At 43.1% G+C, this 19,404-nt stretch overlaps 1 protein-coding gene across 8 annotated transcripts in view; it reads left to right on the forward strand.

Annotated features, from left to right (window-relative positions):
* Nucleotides 1-410: 410 nt before the first annotated feature.
* The window catches only part of card11 (caspase recruitment domain family, member 11), a 26,026-nt gene continuing 7,032 nt past the window's right edge, over nucleotides 411-19,404 (forward strand). For 2 of the 8 annotated variants that reach the window (XM_076264913.1, XM_076264917.1), the window contains exons 1-16: nucleotides 411-538; nucleotides 10,635-10,842; nucleotides 12,331-12,486; nucleotides 13,282-13,631; nucleotides 14,239-14,418; nucleotides 14,885-15,031; nucleotides 15,881-16,006; nucleotides 16,110-16,304; nucleotides 16,680-16,844; nucleotides 16,968-17,019; nucleotides 17,106-17,236; nucleotides 17,526-17,632; nucleotides 17,759-17,802; nucleotides 18,027-18,159; nucleotides 18,770-18,971; nucleotides 19,177-19,303. In XM_076264913.1, the coding sequence (XP_076121028.1) occupies nucleotides 10,641-10,842; nucleotides 12,331-12,486; nucleotides 13,282-13,631; nucleotides 14,239-14,418; nucleotides 14,885-15,031; nucleotides 15,881-16,006; nucleotides 16,110-16,304; nucleotides 16,680-16,844; nucleotides 16,968-17,019; nucleotides 17,106-17,236; nucleotides 17,526-17,632; nucleotides 17,759-17,802; nucleotides 18,027-18,159; nucleotides 18,770-18,971; nucleotides 19,177-19,303 (2,317 nt within the window). In that variant the 5' untranslated portion in view covers nucleotides 411-538; nucleotides 10,635-10,640. The remainder of the gene's footprint in view (nucleotides 539-10,634; nucleotides 10,843-12,330; nucleotides 12,487-13,281; nucleotides 13,632-14,238; nucleotides 14,419-14,884; nucleotides 15,032-15,880; nucleotides 16,007-16,109; nucleotides 16,305-16,679; nucleotides 16,845-16,967; nucleotides 17,020-17,105; nucleotides 17,237-17,525; nucleotides 17,633-17,758; nucleotides 17,803-18,026; nucleotides 18,160-18,769; nucleotides 18,972-19,176; nucleotides 19,304-19,404) is intronic. The other 6 variants (XM_076264920.1, XM_076264921.1, XM_076264914.1 and 3 more) reach the window with 5 other exon arrangements.

The following is a 19,404-nucleotide window of genomic DNA, read 5'->3' on the forward strand; positions in this document are numbered from 1 at the left end:
GCAGCCTACATATTTGCATGCCACAAGTTTATGACATCACCCTGCAAACAATGCAAATAACTTGACAGTTATAAGAAAACTTCTTAATAGTAGGCTACGTACGTGCCATGGTTAGATAGCCTGAACCAGTCACGCTGTCAGTCTGCAGTCAAAATTGTTTATCACCTTTCTAGAACTTACAAAATGAATATTGACTCTGTTTCATATTCAGATTAATATTGATAATAAAGTCTAGGTCTTTTTTATTAGACTTACACACATAGCCTACAGGAGCTCCGCAACAACTCCACCGAATTTAAATCAACAAGTGATAGCCTACACTGACGCTCACGCCCCAGTCTATTTTCATACTAACTCCGCCCTATTTACTTGTACTTGTCAACTTGACTGACACTCTTGCAGGTGTCGCGCTTATGATAAGTTGAAGTTCATCCATTTCGACGTAGCCCTCTCCAAACGTTTTAGTGTTTGAACGTTTCTACACCCGAAATGAATTCGTTGAGCTGAGTGTCCACTCCAGAGGTTGATCCTCTATCAGGTAAACAATTTGTGGGTAGTGTGGGAATTTAAGCTAAATATTTAATGCACTTTTGTAAACTTCTCTGACAAGGCACAAGATCAGCGCTGAAACTGTAGCCGTGTACTGTGTAGCCTACAAGTAGCCTAATACATGCGAAGTTTTGGATACTTTTGCAGTATGCCATAGAACAGATAGGCTGTTTGCACACATCGTGAGTAGCCTAATGAAAACGATGCCTCAAAACATTCTTTGAGGGGATTTTTGTGAATCGCAAATTCACTTTACGGACTAAGCAGGCGAAACCAAGCTATCAGCAGGGTGTTGACTCCAGAATATCTATCACATAGACTGTTGAGGAACTGAAGTGTCGTAAGTGGATTCCATAAAACAATGAAAAACTGATAGAAAACATGGTGACACAATTAATTTGTGTAATTGTCTTTTGAAGGGTATGTTCTCATGTTCTGAGGATCACATGTAATTGTTTACGTTAGGTTTATATCAAAGTGAAAGAGTTTCTTAGTTCTAATTTAGCCTATGATGTTTTGCTGTGAAGTATCGATTTTTGCTGTGAAGTATCTTCGATTGAAGAACCAAAACTGGGGTGAGAAGCAACACGTTGACTCAATAGCCTACAGCACCAAAATTATTTATTTGTCACCTTTGTAACAGTGTAAAACTTGTAATTTGCAACTGCAAATTGTAGTGGGTCAAGGAGATGAATGCTCAAAATTGTGTTGGCTTAAACCTGTTGCACTTTTCATTACCCATATGTGCTTGGCCATTTTAACTAGTCAGATTATTTTATTTTGAGATTAAGTAATTTGTCAGTTATCCATCTAATGAAAAGTAGCCTAGTATACAATGCAATGTGGGCATTATTAATGCTATAATCCATGTCCTGAAGAAAACATGAAATATAATACAAATTCATATTGAGTTTGAACTTTGCATTCAGATGAAATGAATTCATCTCACCAAAAACTGGTGCGGATCATGGCACCAGGTACTGTGTGTTGTGAACCGCAGTTCAACTAATCTGAAACCTGCCACCAGCAAGGCTTTCTCGTTTCTAATGCACCAGACCTTTGTGTGTGCGTGCATGAAGGGGGCAGGAGTTGTTCGCCATCTGCTTTCCCTGGAGAATGCTCTTGTCAGAGTCACAGCCTGCCTGTGTGTCCATGGGAGCAGGGGAGGTTAATAGAAATGTCATTTGAATAGACTGTACTATGTAATACATGCGTCCTCTGTGCATGGCATACAGAGCAGTTGCCACTTTCGGCATCTCTTCTTTTGGTTCCCCATTCACTTAGCTCCATCACAACCCATTCGGTTCCTATGCCTTGAAGCCACAAGGATGAATCAGGTCTTAGACCTTAGTTGATAATGCTCTTTTAGAATGCAGGCTTATATCAAATTCACATCTATGAAATTGATAGAGTTTCCTGGCCTGTTAAAAACTTTGAAATTGGCAGTATCCTAGTGGCAGGAAATCTTGATGTAAAAGCAATAGCATAGAAAATATATTATTAACTAACTACATTTACTGCACTGCAGGGTACTTAAAAAAATACATTATTTTTCTGTAAAAAAGTACATTATTTTACAGTAGTGTACTACAAAAAGTGCACATTATTTTACCTTTAATCGATTGTGGAAAATACAAACTGGCAACTATTGGCCATTGACATACTAAAAAAACAAATGCAGCATTAATCAAACTAAGATGTTGGGTAACCAGGGGGATCCAGTGGCACACTACCATCAGGCCTAAGTTGTCTTCTTATCAGAATCATGGGATATTTTCAACTTGCTCATGCTCAATCATGTATTTCTGAGGTCTTGTCTTCATGCAATACCTTCATAGCCAATTGAGCTAACTACTCAGCCATTGGAATGATAAACAATTGATCATGAATCGTTCATGATGTTTAGTTTGTTAAGCCACCATACCAAAAAAGATAGATTTATGGATGTTCTGAAAACACATTTCTACCATATTTACATTGTTAAAAGTCACTTTTCAATTAAGCATTTTTCATGCAAAGGAAATCATTCAGAAATAGTACAGGTTAACTGTGGATAGGGTTAAGAGGCTGTGTGTTGAATGCCATAGTTATTAAATTATTTTGCATTAATCAGGAAACTGCACAATTTCTAGACATGCACTGCCTAATGTAAAAAAAATAAAAGGACGTCTGATAATCAGTGGTGGAAAGTAACTTTTTATTCAAGTACAAAGAGAAGAGTATTGATAGCCTGACATTATCATACTCAAAATTCTAGTCAGAATATGAGGCTGATACTGCTCCATTGGGACATAATTATGAGGTGTGTTTCAACCGATACAGGGGGGGAATGCCTCTGTACTCATTTGGATAGACCTAACCAATCAGAGCAACGAAATAGCTTACCGTGAGCTGTAGGAAGAACACCCAAACCATCCTTCTTCTCCACAAATGCCTTAACATTGTTTTCTGGTCTTTTTTTAAAAGTTATTGCTCTGTCTATACAACACCCGATAGCGAAATCTAAGACAACGAAATAGCAGGGTAGGCTATTCGGAAAAATGGATATTTCCCCTCCTTCGTTTTAAAAAATAATTCCGTTCACACCAATGCTACAAACATGCTATAAAACAGCTGGGGAAGGGTGTCGCAAACCCCTCGAGCAAAAGGGTGGCCAATCAGAGATTTCAAACAAACGAGGGAACAACATGTCACAATGCAAACACGCTGTTTTCCCTTGATGAAAGTGAAACCGGAGTTTTCCCACATATCCACTTTGGCCGAAGTTTTCAGAAATAATCATTTTCAGTGATAAAACCTCAGTTTTCATGTAAATGAAAGGCCAGACCGCATGGAAATAATATGCATTTCTCCATATGGGGTCTTAGAAGCCATCTGTCTAGCTTCTAGTCGTTCGTTTTTGTTTCAAACAGAATCAACTTTAGCGGGCTCAGATGACTTGATAGACGAGGTACTGTTGCTCATCTGTCATCATCGTAAAAAAAAGCCCAATTTGATTGGTCCAAACAGCTCTGGTTCGGGCATACTGTAGTTGCTCCACAACGGAACAAGTCCAGACCAAACTTCCCGTCCTCAAATGTTGTGGGCGGGGCTAAGTTCGGCTGGCATCCAGGCTAGAGTATTGAGGTACTTGTACAGACTACTAAAACAGTCCCCATGGGTTTATTTGGCTATTTGGAAGAATTGGAAGATCATTTCTACATGGGAGACAACTGTGCTACTTCAGAGATTTAGCAAACTTCTCTTCCATTAGATTAATGGCATTAAAGAGATTATATAATCACCATCATTTTTCTCATTACATCTGAGGCTGGATGAGATTCTAGAATAGACAACCATTTTGATAATCTTTCGTGCTGTTTCTGGAGTTGTTTTGGGGGATTGAAGGGATTTAGGCAACTTTCTCAAATTCTATTGGCAATATATTCTCTATTTTCTATGTACAGTGAGTGAGTCTGCTGTTACAGTGCTTTGATTAAGGCCTATCTGACTAATGGTATTGGTGCTTTGGTTGTAGTTTTTAGTTTGGTGAGTCCTGGCCTTTATTTCAAGGTACACAAAAAAATCATAGAACAATGTAATCCAATGTAGTGTACATTTTACAACTACAAAAAAACAGCAAAATGTCTATCTAATTGGTTTTGTTTTCCAAATCACCAGCACAAATGTGCAATTTCATCCTGTTAAATTCCTTTCATCCTGTTAGCTTTGACCAGGAACAGACCGATCACTGCCCCCCCCCCCTATCCCCCATCCCATATTTGGAGCTCTTGGAAGAAACTAATGCTTGTATATAGTATAATGTTTTTCAAACATGTAAACTAAGTTTTGGTGAGGGAAATCAGGTGAACTCCAGAAACCTCAGCTGTGCACTATACCATGATCAGTGGCAAAGAATGAGATAAGTCAAACAGTTACCTGACAGAATGGATGACATTTACCTCCATTAAGATATTCAAATGAAAGTGCAGTGTTTTTTGCCTGAACAATGCCCCAAGCACCAAACATGCAATGGAATGTCCTGCTCATTGCGGTTGTGTAACTTCCTGATGTCTTTGGATTTATTTGGAAGAGATGACACTCTCTGAGATTACGTGACCCCCCCCGCCCCCCCAAATACTGGCACACACACAGACACAGGTTGGCAAATAACATAGCATAGCATAGCCAAGTGGCATAGCAATGAATGATATTGGCTCATAACAGACAAAGATTCCATTGTTTTGGGGACCAGATATTGGGTTCAGGTGAATGCCCTTATCTTCATTTACCAGAGAAAGGTAAGAATAGATGTTTTGTAATATATACTATGCTCATTATTCCCTTTTCATCTAAGCTGTCATTCCTCTATGAATAAGGTCTCCTTCAATGGAAGAAGCAAATTATTGAGCTCACCCACTCTTTTTTCATCACAGGCTCTAATCTCTATGTCTGTCTCCAAAAGTCATTATGGTTGTTAACAGTGTTAACAGTGAGCTGTGCTCATGGCTAAGCGAAATGACACTCGAGCCTTGTGCCCATGTTTTAGTGTGGAGATTGAGTCCTGTTAGTATTCAGCGTCTGACCAGAGGTTTGTGGCCCTCAGTACTGATAACATGAAATCAACTGGAAAAAAATAAGATGACATTGTAAAATTACAGTGCATCAGTTGAGGAGTACTATTTTTGTTATGAATGCAAACAGTAGATGACTCCAGGAGAAATACTGAAGCACAACCACCCGAAGCACAGCCACCCAACTCTGAATTGATCTAAACTGAGATGTCACCATGAGCTACCTCCTGTATGCTACCTCTGATATTTCTCAGGGGGCTCAGTGGGTGATGTCGTTACATTATGACCGGGCGTATTAAACATTAATTGAACATGAGAAGTGTTGGGGTCAACCTTTAACTATCAGCCATTGACAGTACTCTTCTCCAGCATTGTTGATTGCCAAAAGACAAAGCCTCTCGCTCTCATCACGCAAACCCTACCCCTTTACTCACTGGTGGGATCGAAAAATCTGGGACACCAAACGTTACTCAGGAGTGACTTTAATCCAGTGCAAACTGAACTAAGATGTAACGTGTCAGGGCCACCAGGCTGTAAGGTCTGCAAAATCCTGCGCAACCACCTCAAACAGAGGATTATATCTGACAGAAAGAAAAGAGGGCAGCACTACATGTCACCCCCCTGTTTCTCTTATCTCTTTCCAAAGGCCCATGAAGAAACACAAGCAGAAAATACTAGCTGCTATCAAAGCACACTCCTTTGTCCCAATCCCATGTAGGTTAATGTGTTTGCTCTGGGCTCTCAGTGTAGTCCAGGCACATATCTGTTGTATGCATAAATATCAAGGATGGACACACTGGCAGCTCAGGCCCCCCCTGTGGGACCTTGGTAAATCAATTTAGCATCCGTAGCTCATTCAGGAGAGTGCATGGGATTTAAAGAGCGCTGGCAGCCTGCCTAATTGTGTCCCTGTTGAATTCACAGTGTACAGTGGGTATGGTGTGGATGATCAATCAGACGTGTGTATTTGGTGGGCTGTGCAATGCATGCTGCAAGGGCTTCAGCCAGAGTAGTTAAGGAAGACACTGCCGCTGGTGTGCGAAATGGTGGCTCGGTTCGTCTTTCAAAATGAAGAACAAACATTGTTGTGAGAAAAGACAAAGTCGCTTCATGTGTTATCTTTTTATGAATGTTTTTTAAACCTCAAACAACTAGTTTGCCCTTAGCCCTGAACATAAATATGTTATGCTAGTTTTAGAGAAGGACAGTACAAACAAGGTTGCAGCTGTCACACAGTATATATATTTTTTTTTTTTAAGTATATTTTTTGGGGCTTTTTGCCTTTATTTGGACAGGACAGTGGAGAGTGAGACAGGAAGCAAGTGGGAGAGAGAGATGGGGTGGGATCGGGAAATCGAACCTGGGTCCCCGTGGGCACTCAGACCCGTATATGGTACGGGCGCTGTAGCCTGCTGCGCCACAGCGCCCCCACACTGTATTTTTAAACAGAAGGATTTTCAGTTATTTACTGAATCTCACTTCAGCCACTTTCGAGTTTCTCCAGCCAAGTAGGGGTGGGGTTTGGGGTTAAAAATTAAGAAAGTTAGAACTTTCGATGTGGTTGAGCATAGCATGTTTTCAGTCAGCGATTCAACACTGCAAGCCCATAATGTTAGATGGGCCCTTGGGTATCAGTGATGTTTGTATGTGTATGTATTTGAGAGAGAGTTAGAGAGAGAGACAGAGAGGGCACATGTGTGTGGGTGTGTGTGTGTGTGTGGGGGGGGGGGGGGTCTGATGGCACCCATGAACGAGTGCTCTGTATGTGTGTGTGTTATTTTCACACCCTAAAGTTTGGCGATGTTATCGCAAAGTTCGTACAGCGAAACAGCAGATCTGCAGCCCATTGGCTATAAGCACCCAGTGGGTTTGTGGTTGTTCTAAAATCAGATCAGGCTAAGAGAGCACGTGGTGAGCACTTCCGTTTTTGCCTCGTTTTTTCACGCACATCTTCAACATGACTTGAGAGGTGAGGGGAGAGGAGAGGAAAGGGGGGGGGGGGAGGGGAGGCTAGATAGATTCTATATGGAGGCTGGGGTTACGATAAGGCACAAACTCTGGCTCGGACAAAAGCACTTTCATCAGTAATAACACATTCAAAGCAGTTGTTGAACCATTTAGATGATAGGACCTTATGGTTAATTTATGCATACGCCATACGCTATGTGTTAACATGTTAGGCTCTATTAGAGGAGCTGTTTATCATCCTAGCACAGCATGTTAAGTGCTCATGCAAAATGTTCTTATTTACTGTAAATGCACATAGAAGTGGGCAACAGATCCTCTGTGGGTGTTGGGGTGTCTTACCACAGTTTAGAGCATCTGTCCTTGTGGAGGCATCTGCGTTGGACCAAACTCTTAATGTTCTCTGAACGAGGTGGTCTGAGGGTCACCGCTGCCAAACATCTGCTGGTGAGAAGGGGAAGTGGAGAAAGCGGTTATTAGTCACTGACTCCAAAATGAGCAAGGAGGAAACTTGGTTTTGATATGTCAAGGAGGCGGAGGAGAGTTGTGTGTGTGTGTCTCTGTGTGTGTGTGTGTGTGTGTGTGTGTGTGTGTGTGTGTGTGTGTGTGTGTGTGTGTGTGTGTGTGTGTGTGAATGAATACATGTGTAATGTGGTAGAGAGTGAGGGGAGAGAGAGAGAGAGATCGAAAGGGAGGAAATGAAAGGCAGGAGAGAGAATGCAAGAAAGAGAGACAGACAGACAGACAGATTGAGCACATATGAGTATTTGTCATGTTGCAGGTGATATACATAGTAAAGTGAAAGAGTAGGTGTGTGTGGCACTATGAATGGGCTTGTGTTGTGAGTCTTGCGCTTTATGTTGTGTCTTTCACTGTCCTTGTAAATCAGACCTCTACTTAATTACACAACTGACAGAGGGAGATACCCTCTTTACCCCTCAGCTATTTCCACCCTTTGGGAGCAATCAGGGCCAAAACCAAAGACAACAACAATAACAGTCAGAGTAACAGTCAGAGTAATAATCAAAATGTCTGAAAGTCATCAGAAAGCTGCCGGCTCCGATGTGTCCCTAATCTGGCCCAGAGTCTGAGCAGCCTGAGCGCCTAGACTGCGAGGGGAGAGAGAGGGCGCGTTTGAGGTCTCTCTTCAATATCAGCTCACTTTCATTCTCTCTCAGGTTCTCCCCTGCTGTTCTCTTTGATTGCCTCAGTACAAAAATGCTTTAAAAGACTTCCTTAAGGTAATGGATGGTACTTTTTTGAAAGGTGTAACATTATAAAAGTGGTGACTGATGGGCTGAGGGATCGTGGTCATCTTGATTGTTTTTTTTGGTGAAGCACATGGAAAATGCCCAAAGCCCCTAAAATAAGTTATCACCATAAAGACATGATGGAAATAGCCCTATATCGGTTGAGGTCTTATACTTGTCATATCTTATATGTTTAATCCATGTTTTAAGTAAAGAAAGTAAGGAATTTCTTTTCATCTTTAGAAAATCTGGTCTGATAGCTTTTGATTCACCAGTGTCCTGGTGCAGGTCTTTAGGAACAAGAAACATGGAAGAGATTAATTAATCAGCTTTAAAACCTTCAAGAAAGACAGAAAAAAGCTGTATGGACATTCTGCGTCCTACTGTCAGCTATCAACCTGCAATTCGTTGCACTGCTAGTTAAATTTAGGCCTAAAACGATATGCAAAGGCTATGTGTGTGGGGGGGCAAATGGGCAGCATCAGATATGATTTCATTTGCAAAGCTCTGTGAGGCTCTGTGGGACACAATGAAAGGATTATGTTGTCAAAGGTGAGCAAACCTGCCCCTCTGGCCCACGCCTCTGCCTTCTTCATGTGTGAATATGCAAAGATTCCGGCAGGCAGCAGGCAGTGACCCACAGGCCCTGAAGCAAGCGGATACTCACTCACCATGCATTGTCACCATTACAGGGCTGCACGGCCCCATGTTGATTTGATTTGTTTTAATTGCACATAGTGAGCACACATGCTTTATTCTGTAACGGCACAGGGTACCGCATGGGCACTCTTCACATGGTGACTTTGGTGAATGTGAAAGATTGACAACCAAACACCGGGCATGAGGGTGTTGTTAGTAGATAGGGGATAAGAGCACACAGCTCTGATGGCACTTGTGAACAGATTAGATGGCTGTCATCATTGCACAGGGAAGGGACTCAGTGATGTTGTGTAATAATAATATGGCAGGTTGGGTGTCAGCACTTTATTATTGTGGACGTCAAACAGTCATCATATAAATAGGTAGAAAGGGAACGCTAAGACTGTGTCCACGTGTTGCATCATGTGTATGCATGCGGGCATCAGTGTGTGAGTGTGTGTGTAAAAAAGAGGCAAATGACACCTATATAGCAACTTGTAACTTATTATGGTCTTTGGTCAGCAAATATCATACAGACATTGACCTTGTGTTTTCCTGCTATCTTTTCTGTAGGGCACATTAAAACACAGAAAACATCAAACGGTTACACTTTACTTGACAGTATCAACATAAGAGTGACATGACACTGTCATGAACGTGTCATAAACAAGTCATAAACGTTTATGAGATAACGCTTCTGTCATTAAGTGTCATTCGTTTTTTGTCATAACAAGTTAGGGTTAGGATTAGGGTTACGGTTAGGGTTCATGTGTCATGACAGTGTCATGTCACTCTTATGTCGATATGGTCAAGTAAAGTGTTACCCATCAAACAACCATGGAGTTGTGAAATCATTACCGTTCACATGGCAGAACATTGAGTGTTCTTTGCAGGCTTTATCTGCCACCCCTACTGCTATGCGCTGCCATCTGGGTTTGTTGCCCCATCTCTAAATTTGAACATTTGCTGATCAGAAGTGAAGAAGCTGACTTTGCATGATGCGGTTGCAATTGTAATTGCAGAGTGTCCTGTTTTTCTACTTGTCTTTGCCTAGAAAGTACGGTTTAATACGGTTCAAACACACACTCTGCAAAATGATTACTTTTTGCATTTGCATTTTGGGAGGGTTGTTTTTGTGTTGTGTAAAATTGTGTGTGTGTGTGTATGGGGGGGTGCAAATCTGACCTGTAACAGTCACCGCTTTCCTATTGGACGCTTTAAAGCAACTCATGGTAGTTAGTAGCAGACAAACATGTGGAATGTTCAACCTGTGACCCACGCTAGGTCAGAGCCCCATCTGCAGCAGTTGGCTGACGCAGATAAGGAGATAGCAAGATTGTCCAGTGCATGAACATGTTAATCAGAGATCGGCTCAGTGGTTTTACTGAAACATGGTCTCCTGTGCAAGTAACCTCCCCCCAACAGGATCAAGACAATATCACTGTGGCTTTCTTGGCTGTGCGAAACTGGTTTTTGGGAACTACTTAGCCAGTGACGTGCATTTGACAGACCACTCTGTGGTCAGAATGCTAATCTCCACTTCACTAAAAATGTGGTCAGTTCATCTTGTAGGTGGCCCAGACCACAGAGTGTGCAGGGGAAGCAAGCGAAGCAGGAAGCCAGCTGAGACCCATCTCCCGCCTTTCCTCCGTCTCACCCTCTTCTGTGTCTCCTTCAGGGGAAAATGGAGAACGGTTGCTCGGACTCGCTCAAGGATGACGACGAGGCTCTGTGGGAGAACGTGGAGAACAACCGCTACATCCTGAGCCGCTACATCAACCCCAACAAGCTGACGCCGTACCTGAGGCAGTGCAAGGTCATCGATGAGCAGGACGAGGACGAGGTGCTGCACTCCCTGCTGCTGGTGTCCAAAGTGAACCGGGCAGGTATGGACACACACACACACACACACACACACACACACACACACACACACACACACACACACACCAATGTTCATTAAGAACTGTTTGACTGTTTCATCCCTATTCACACACACATCCTTTTTACTCTGTTTATCTGTCTGTCTGTCTGTCTCTTCCTGTCTCTTGCTCTCTTGCTCAGAGGAGACGGCCCTCTGCCTCTCTCTGCCTCTCTCTGCCTCTCTCTGTCTTTACTTCAATCCTCTCTCTGCCTCTCTCTGTCTTTACTTCAATCCTCTCTCTGCCTCTCTCTGTCTTTACTTCTCCTTCTCTCTGCCTCTCTCTGTCTTTACTTCAATCCTCTCTCTGCCTCTCTCTGTCTTTACTTCTCCCTCTCTCTGCCTCTCTCTGTCTTTACTTCTCCCTCTCTCTGCCTCTCTCTGTCTTTACTTCAATCCTCTCTCTGCCTCTCTCTGTCTTTACTTCTCCTTCTCTCTGCCTCTCTCTGGTTCACTCTTCTCATTTCATTTCACTCTCTTTTCACTGTCTCTGCCTCTCTCTGTTTCACTGTGTCTTGTTTTTCCATCCAATTCTGTTTTTGATGCATGTGTTTCACATTTACTCTCTCTCTCTCTCCCTCTTTCTACCCACCCTCTCTCTCTTTCTATCTCTCTTTAATACAAGTGTTTTTGGATGAGTTTGTGACTGAGTTCGTACACATGTGGGAGGACACAGACACGTTGTCACACAGATTCACACACACAGACACACATGCACAGACACACATGCACAGACACACACACACAGACACACACGCACAGACACACATGCACAGACACACACAGGCATTCATATTCTTTAGGAAGGACTACACGCTGTGGAGTATAAAAATGCAAATTCTGCTCCAAAAACATTTACATGCAAATCATGCCATCAATCAGTTACTCAGTCAGCTCATCTTTCACCATGCTTTTCCACTTGTGTAATATGATGATGAATGGAAGCTTTTAATCTGGTAAGCTACTGGTGTGTGTATTCCTCTCTCAGGCAGTTCCATTCCTGCCTCTTGTGTCATTTTTCAAACCTGTGCCTGTGTGTGTGTGTGTGGGCCTGCTGCTTAAATGGATGACAGGGATGTTGTTCGCGAGTTACTCTGTGTGTTTGCTCACAACATGCAGCCTGCCGAATCCAAAATGGGGGATTTATCCGTGGCTCTTTGATGCCACTTCTTTGTGATTATGCACCATTCCATTGCTGAGTCATCTAGTGGATTTGTAAACACCCCCCTCCCAAATCTGGTCTGGTCTCTAAAATCTGGTCATGAGTAATAGTTGCAAAGATAAGTGAAAAACCTTCTTTATACAGTCTATGGAAAAACATACCGGTTCACTTTGAGAGGAAAACGTTTTCTTTGGAAGTAATGGGTTCAGAGCCAGAATTCAGAGCCAGAATGTGTGTTTGTGGGATGTTTATCAAACACATATGCTTGGTCTGCTGTTTTTTTCTCGTCAGGGCGGCTGTTGGATATCCTGCGGACGAAGGGAGAGCGGGGCTATGTGGTGTTTCTGGAGAGCTTGGAGTTCTACTACCCCGACCTCTACAAGATGGTCACCGGCAAGGAGCCCACACGCAGGTTCTCCACTATCGTTGGTGAGTCACCAAAATCCAGTGAGTCACATTTATTTATCTGAAAACAAAAGCAAAGTCAAAACAAAAGCACAAATATTTTTAATGTGTCAGTTGAGTCTTTCTATTTGTGTCTGGACGCAAGTTAGTGTGTGGGCACACATCCTTTTGTCAGGCTTTGACTTGGTCTGAGTCGCTCTTGCCTAGGCCACTTCCTGTTCCTCTTCTAATGTGTCTGCCTGGGTTTATGCCAGTGCTACTTCCTCTGGCCCTGTCCTTTTAACACGTTCTCACTCCCTGTCACACACACACACACACACACACACACACACACACACACACACACACACACACACACACACACACACACACACACACACACACATGCACACATATATAATATAATAATTTCACTCATAACTGACAGAGTTGAAGCAACTTTTTTCAGGGCTGTTTGTATTCTGGCATCTGGGGCTTTCTATTCAACCTTCCACTATATTTACACTTTGTGATGATGTGTCTGTCAAAGATGGCCACTGTGCCTCATGCATATGTGTATGTCTGCTCTTTGTTGTCATTCAGATCTGTTGCATTGTCTTATTGTAAATGCATTATAGTCTTAATATGTCCTGGTCACTTTGACACACTATTTTTGTCATCATGGCAGGGATTACTCTGTGTAAACTTACACAGAAAGAAAAGCTCTGCATAGCCTTTGAAGCACTACTGACATCTATCTTGATGAGAAACGTTATATGAATTTCATTCATTATTATTATTGCTTCTTATTGTTATTATTACTATTGTTATTATTATTATTTTTTTTATTATTATTAGACTCTATTGTCACCCTTTCTGCAGTGGAGGAGGGTCAGGAGGGCCTCACCCAGTTCCTTATGAATGAGGTGATCAAGCTCCAGCAGCAGGCCAAGGCAAAAGATGTGCAGCGCGTGGACATCATGGGCAAATGCCGGACGCTGGAGGATGAGCAGCGGAAGTTGCGCCTGGCCAACCAGGAACTGCAGACCTTCCAGGAGCGCTACAACAAGATGAAGGAGGAGCGCAACAACTACAACGACGAGCTGACCAAGGTCAAAGACGAGAACTACAAGCTAGCCATGCGCTACGCCCAGCTGAGTGAGGAGAAGAACATGGCTGTCATGAGGAGCCGTGACCTTCAGCTAGAGGTCAGAAGGGTGGGGGAGTGTGTGTGTGTCTGTGTGTGTGTGTGTGTGTGTGTGTGTGTGTGTGTGTGTGTGTGTGTTGGGGGGAGGGGGCCAAAAGCCAAGTGTGTTTCAGATGGAATGGTTATCTATGTAAGAAAGCATGTCAGTTTCAGGATGGAAAGTCAAATTGTCATGCAACTGAATAGGTTTCACTTCTGCTGACTTATATTTACCAGATATGTTGATGTATCTTTGATACACGATAACACATGCAATTGTGATAACACATGCAACACACAGTAACATGCAATTGTGATAACACATGCGATCTGTTAAAACTAAGGTGAAACTTTTTTGTCTTTGCATTTTGCAAAATAGCTAGTCAGACCACAGTGTGTCATTTCCTGTCCCTCCACGTTCAGTGTAAAGCCCTGGTGTGTTCACTGTAGGCCCTTTCTAGGTACTGAACTCTTGTGGACTCCACTAGACCACACAGGCCAACCTCGGCGGCCACATTACTCTGGCGCAAACGCATGTAGTTTAAAAATGCAGTCAGTCTTTTTGTCTTGATCGTGTAGTTGAAACTGGTGCTCGCTGCCTGACCCTTCCTCTTGACTGCTTACCACAGATTGATCAGCTGAAACACAAGCTAAACAAGGTGGAGGAAGAGTGCACGATGGAGCGCAAGCAGTCCCTGAAACTGAAAAACGACATTGAGAACCGTCCCCGCAAAGAGCAGATTCTCCAGCTGGAACATGACAAGGAAATGCTGCAAATCAAACTTCAAGAGTTGCAGTCAATCATCCAGGTGACTCCCACAAGAGATGTGGCAGCAATGCTGTTTCACGGCTAATGAGCAGCAGCATAATAAGAGGAGGGAGAGGTCAGAGACTAAGCCCACTGTGACATTGTGTCAGCACTAAATGAGAAGCCAAAATTGAATGGATCTTGGCAGCAATGCAAGAAAGGATATTGTCCTTTGAAATTAATTGTAACTTTTTCATTTCTCTGATGTCTTGTCATATTGGCTATATGTCTTTCTATATAACTGAGCGCAGCTAACAATATAACAATACAACAACAAATATCTCCAAAGGGATAGATTAAAGTGGCAGGTAAAATTCTACACTCATCACCTATCTGTTCTATTGGTGGCAGTAGTCTGGTAAATGACCATATAGAGAAACAGTTAAACAGTTCTTAATGAGCATGTGTGTGTGTGTGTGTGTGTGTGTGTGTGTGTGTGTGTGTGTGTGTGTGTCTGTGTGTTGCAGCCAGGGCCTCTGCCTGATTCGGACAAGGCCATCCTGGACATCCTGGAGCATGACCGACAGGAGGCTCTGGAGGATCGCCAGGATCTGGTCAATCGGCTCTACAACCTGCATGAGGAGGTGCGTCAGGCCGAGGAGCTGAGAGACAAGGTGAGCCTGACCCGAGGGGACCTCTACCTACAGATGTGTGGCTGTGAGACTGCTCTCAATACATGGCCTGGAAAGTTCTGGTGGGGGTGTGGGGGGGGGGGGGGGCAGTGGTTAGATCTGGGTCTGTTCTGGCTCTGGATGAAGTGTATGCTAAATCCTTCTCACCACTCACAACATACTCATATGAACACACAGTGGATCCATCAATACTAAAATGGAGACAACAATGACACTGTGCTAAATGTATTTGACATTTATTTATTTTAGCTTTAGTGAGTAGACTGAGTTGAAAATACTAAAGGAGAAATACCAATATCCACAAAAAGATACATTGAGCACTATATACTGTACACAGATTCATCCTTTCCCCTGGTTAATGGTATGAAGAAAAAAGAAAATTCAGTTTGACAGATTCTGGTGTTTTGTTGTATTTCCCTAGCCAGTGTTAGATCAAGGGAGGAAGGGGGTGAAAAGTAGAAGTGAGAACCTGACATATGGCTGCCACTCTTGCTATTTATGATAAATTGGAGACTTATGCTCCCCCTACTAAATGCTGCATGGCAATTCATAATTGAGCAGTGCTTCACATGTCACAGAGGTGTCACATTTTTAGAGGACAGAGGAACTAGCATGGCTCAAATGTGTTAGAGAACATCCTCCCTGAAGCAGCCTCCATAACCAAATATAGTGATAAGCCTGTCACACCCCTGTCCTCCACATGGGTGCTAATACAGATATGACTCAGCAAATTTTGCTTCCTTCATCAGGGAGGATCCATTTTGAGAGGCTGGTAACTATGATGTTGCCCTAATACTATCGTAATCATGTTGGTTTCTTTTTCTGCAACAGTACTTGGAGGAAAAAGAGTCATTGGAGCTGAAGTCGTCCACTCTGGTGAAGGACTGTGAGATGTACAAGAATCGCATGAATACATTCATGGTGCAGTTGGAGGAGGTGGAACGGGAAAGGGACCAGGTGACACAGCATGTTGTACAGCCTCCCCGCTATAACTTACCCCGCTGCCTTAACCAGTTCATCTCATCCATAGGTTGTTATGGGTCTCTGTGCATTATTACAGGCTTTTAAGTCGAGGGACGATGCCCAGAAGCAGTTCTCCCAGTGCCTGATTGACAAGGACAAGTACCGCAAACAGATCCGTGAGCTGGAAGAGAAGAGCGATGAGCTGCACATCGAGATAGTCCGCAAAGAGGCCAAGATCGTCAATCTGGAGTCCAAGATGAGGCGTCTCGCTAAGGAAAATGGCCTGGATCAGGTGTCTATATACAAATATCAATCAATCAATCAGTCAATCAGTCAATCAGTCAATCAGTCAGTCAGTCAGTCAGTCAGTCAGTCAAAAGTCACTCTGTTCACACAATGCTTCCCCAGATATGTACACGCAGATGCACCAACATACATCAATGTCTTTGATTGATACAGCTGTGAAGTCAATGACTTTAAGAAATACTCAGGCCTAGAGCTGCCTTTCCTTCAACCTGGGGGGATATGACCTGTGCTGAAAGTTTTACATCAGGTCACATGAAATAGACAGTTTGTTTTGATCAACAAGTTATACAATGGCTTGCTCAATATGTTGTGATAACTGAAATTGTTGTGTGCACCACCAGCATTATTTGAGTATTTTTAGTCTGCCCACCAGAGTTTACTTCGAGACATTCCATCCACGATCATCTCGCAGGACCCCAAGGCAGAGGGTCCATCTGAGGACTCTGGGGACGAGTCTCCCGAAGACAACAAGTTCTTTATGCCTGAGCCGCGGTTCAGGCGACGGCCAAACCTCAAGGGAGCCGGGGTAAGCATTCCGCACCGGGTCACAGACAACCACAACCCTTTTTCTGCCTCTTGTGCCATTTTTATTTACAGACATTTTATGTTTTTTACATCTTATGATTTTTTTTTATGGATCTCCTTCCAGATTAGAGTCTTGAAGTCTCCTGTGACTACGCCCAAGGCTCCTGACTTTCAGGGTACCATAAGTTACTGTAACTGTCAAGTCGTTGATGTCGAGACATTGTTGGTGCCTTAAGTAACTGATGTAATCTTTTTTCGATAGGTGTGTCAAACACGAATGGGGAGCTAACAGAGGCACCTAGTGTCGACAGGCCACTCTCTCGGACCTCAGCCTGTATAGCCGTCAGCAATCCCCCAATTGCTCCTACCAGTACCACAGAAGCCCTCAATAAAGTATGTCTTTTTTAAAAAGAGGGACTTCAGAGGGACTTATAAAGAGGGACTTGTTTAATAAAAAGTTGTTAACTACTGTAAATAGACCCTAGGTTGTTTTTACTCCGGAGTTGTGCTTTAAAAAGAGGGACTTATAAAGAGGCACTTGTTTATTAAAAAGGTTCTTGTTTCTTCAAGCCAAGCTTTTTTAGTTCAGTTTAGCCTGAGGCGTGTCTGGCAGGGGTGAAGTGACTTCAGGTATACAAGTGTACAATTCAGTGTTTCTCTTTCTTCATTTGTTCATGTGCAGCTCCGTCTCCGTAACGACAGCATTGTGTCAACGGTCCCTGAGCCACCAGGAAATGCTTCGCTTGTCAGGAGAACCAAAGAAGGAGAGGACGAATTTCAGCCAAGAAGGTAAGTGTGCTGGAAGTGAACGCGCCATGAATTTTCATCCGACACAGTGCACAGTGAGATGGCTCTGGTGGTGCAGAGTGGAGGAGATTGGACGGACAGTTTGAATTTCCTCTTTCTTTTTTTCAGCCTCTCCAGTGTGGACAGTGACAGTGGAGACTACATGGAATTTGGTGAATAATAACTTTTTTTTTTCCTTCAAGTTCCCATTTGGCTGAATCCCCAGACCAGACTGTGCAGCCTATGCTTCAGCATTGTCTGTCTGTGCATGCAATGCACACAGTGACATTCCCTCAGAGCCGTTGTTATTAAGGGATATTATGGGAGTTTAATCCATCTAATGATCATGAAAACATGAGTGCAATGAGATGCCTAATTCTCTCACTTTCCTCTCTAGATGAGGACACTGACAGGTTCTCCCACAGTCCTCCATCCATCCACTCATCATCCTCCTCTCACCAGTCGGAGGGCCTAGACTCGTACGACTTGGAGCAAGTGAACAACATATTCAGGAGGTTCTCGCTGGAAAGGTAGAGATAGCAGCCGCCCAGTAACTGATTGCGCTCTGTGTTGTGGTGCTGACGTCTTCAGAGAGGTGTTCCATTCATTTTCAATACAAATTTCTGCCAAATGATGGTTGCCCTTTTCAGTTATGCAAAATGGTGTGCTTAGTGCAGTGTGAATGCATTGCTCGTAACGGAAGAACAAGTTCCATAAAATTCATTTGTATTCAGCTGTTTATGCAGACAAATTCTATGTTTATGGGTGCATATCCTGAGGTAATTCCAGTCCATTTGCTGTAATTTTAATTTAGTGAAAGTCTCCTATAATCTTATTGGAATTTTCTAACAGTAGTTGTTATAGTAAATAATGCCTATTAAGCCTTTTATTCTGGAATCTGTCAAATGTTCATGGAGAGTGCTTACATTATAACCTATTAAATGCAATTTTTCTAACTAATTAGGTACATTTAAAATGATTTTACATTTAGTCAACTGTATTTAACCTCATCAAGTCAAGGCACTACACAGAAGTAGTAGTCATAGCATTTGCTTTCTTGTATTATTACATGGGAAAAAAAACGACTCTGGTCATTTTCTGAACTATCTGCTTGTTTTTTTGTCTTTGGTGTCTTTCTAGACCATTCCGTCCCTCTGTTACGTCCTTCACCCGAGTCAGCAGCTCACTGCGGCCCATCCAGGACATCGCCCTCCAGGGAGACAGCCTCCTCTCCGATGTCACCCTCATGGGGGGAAACGAGAGCGGCATCTTTGTGTCCTCGGTGCAGCAAGGTTCCAACGCGGAGAAGGCTGGCCTCCGAGAGGGCCACCACCTTTTAATGGTGAGTGGCTCTGGGAAAGGATAGCGTGCAGTTGGTATCGTGCAGATTGGGGGAAAAGGATGGGAGAGTGAACTATATATCCAGCCATGTGTGTAATGCAATGGGTCAAAACTTAGCTTGAAAGCCTTTCACTGTCTCGTATAGCAAAGGGAGCCCACAGATACTGGGCTTGGTTCTAACATCCCTTCTTCTGTCTCTGTGCTAGTTGGAGGGCTGTATCCGTGGAGAGAACCAGAGAGTGCCTCTGGACACTTGCACCAAAGAAGAAGCCCACTGGACCCTTCAGAAATGTTCTGGACAAGTCCAGCTCCATTACAGGCCCAACCATGATGGTAACTCTTTTAACATGAGAACACAAGGCACTTTATCCTGTTGATTTTTTCCTGTTCATTCCTGTTTTTCTTTTATGTGTAACTATTGCTTGCTGCGCCAG

This window comes from Alosa pseudoharengus, unplaced genomic scaffold (genome assembly GCF_046254945.1).
Source record: "Alosa pseudoharengus isolate Yale_2024_CS ecotype anadromous, Long Island Sound unplaced genomic scaffold, YU_APseudo_1.1 YU_APseudo_1.1_scf_4, whole genome shotgun sequence".
Lineage (NCBI taxonomy): Eukaryota > Metazoa > Chordata > Actinopteri > Clupeiformes > Clupeidae > Alosa > Alosa pseudoharengus.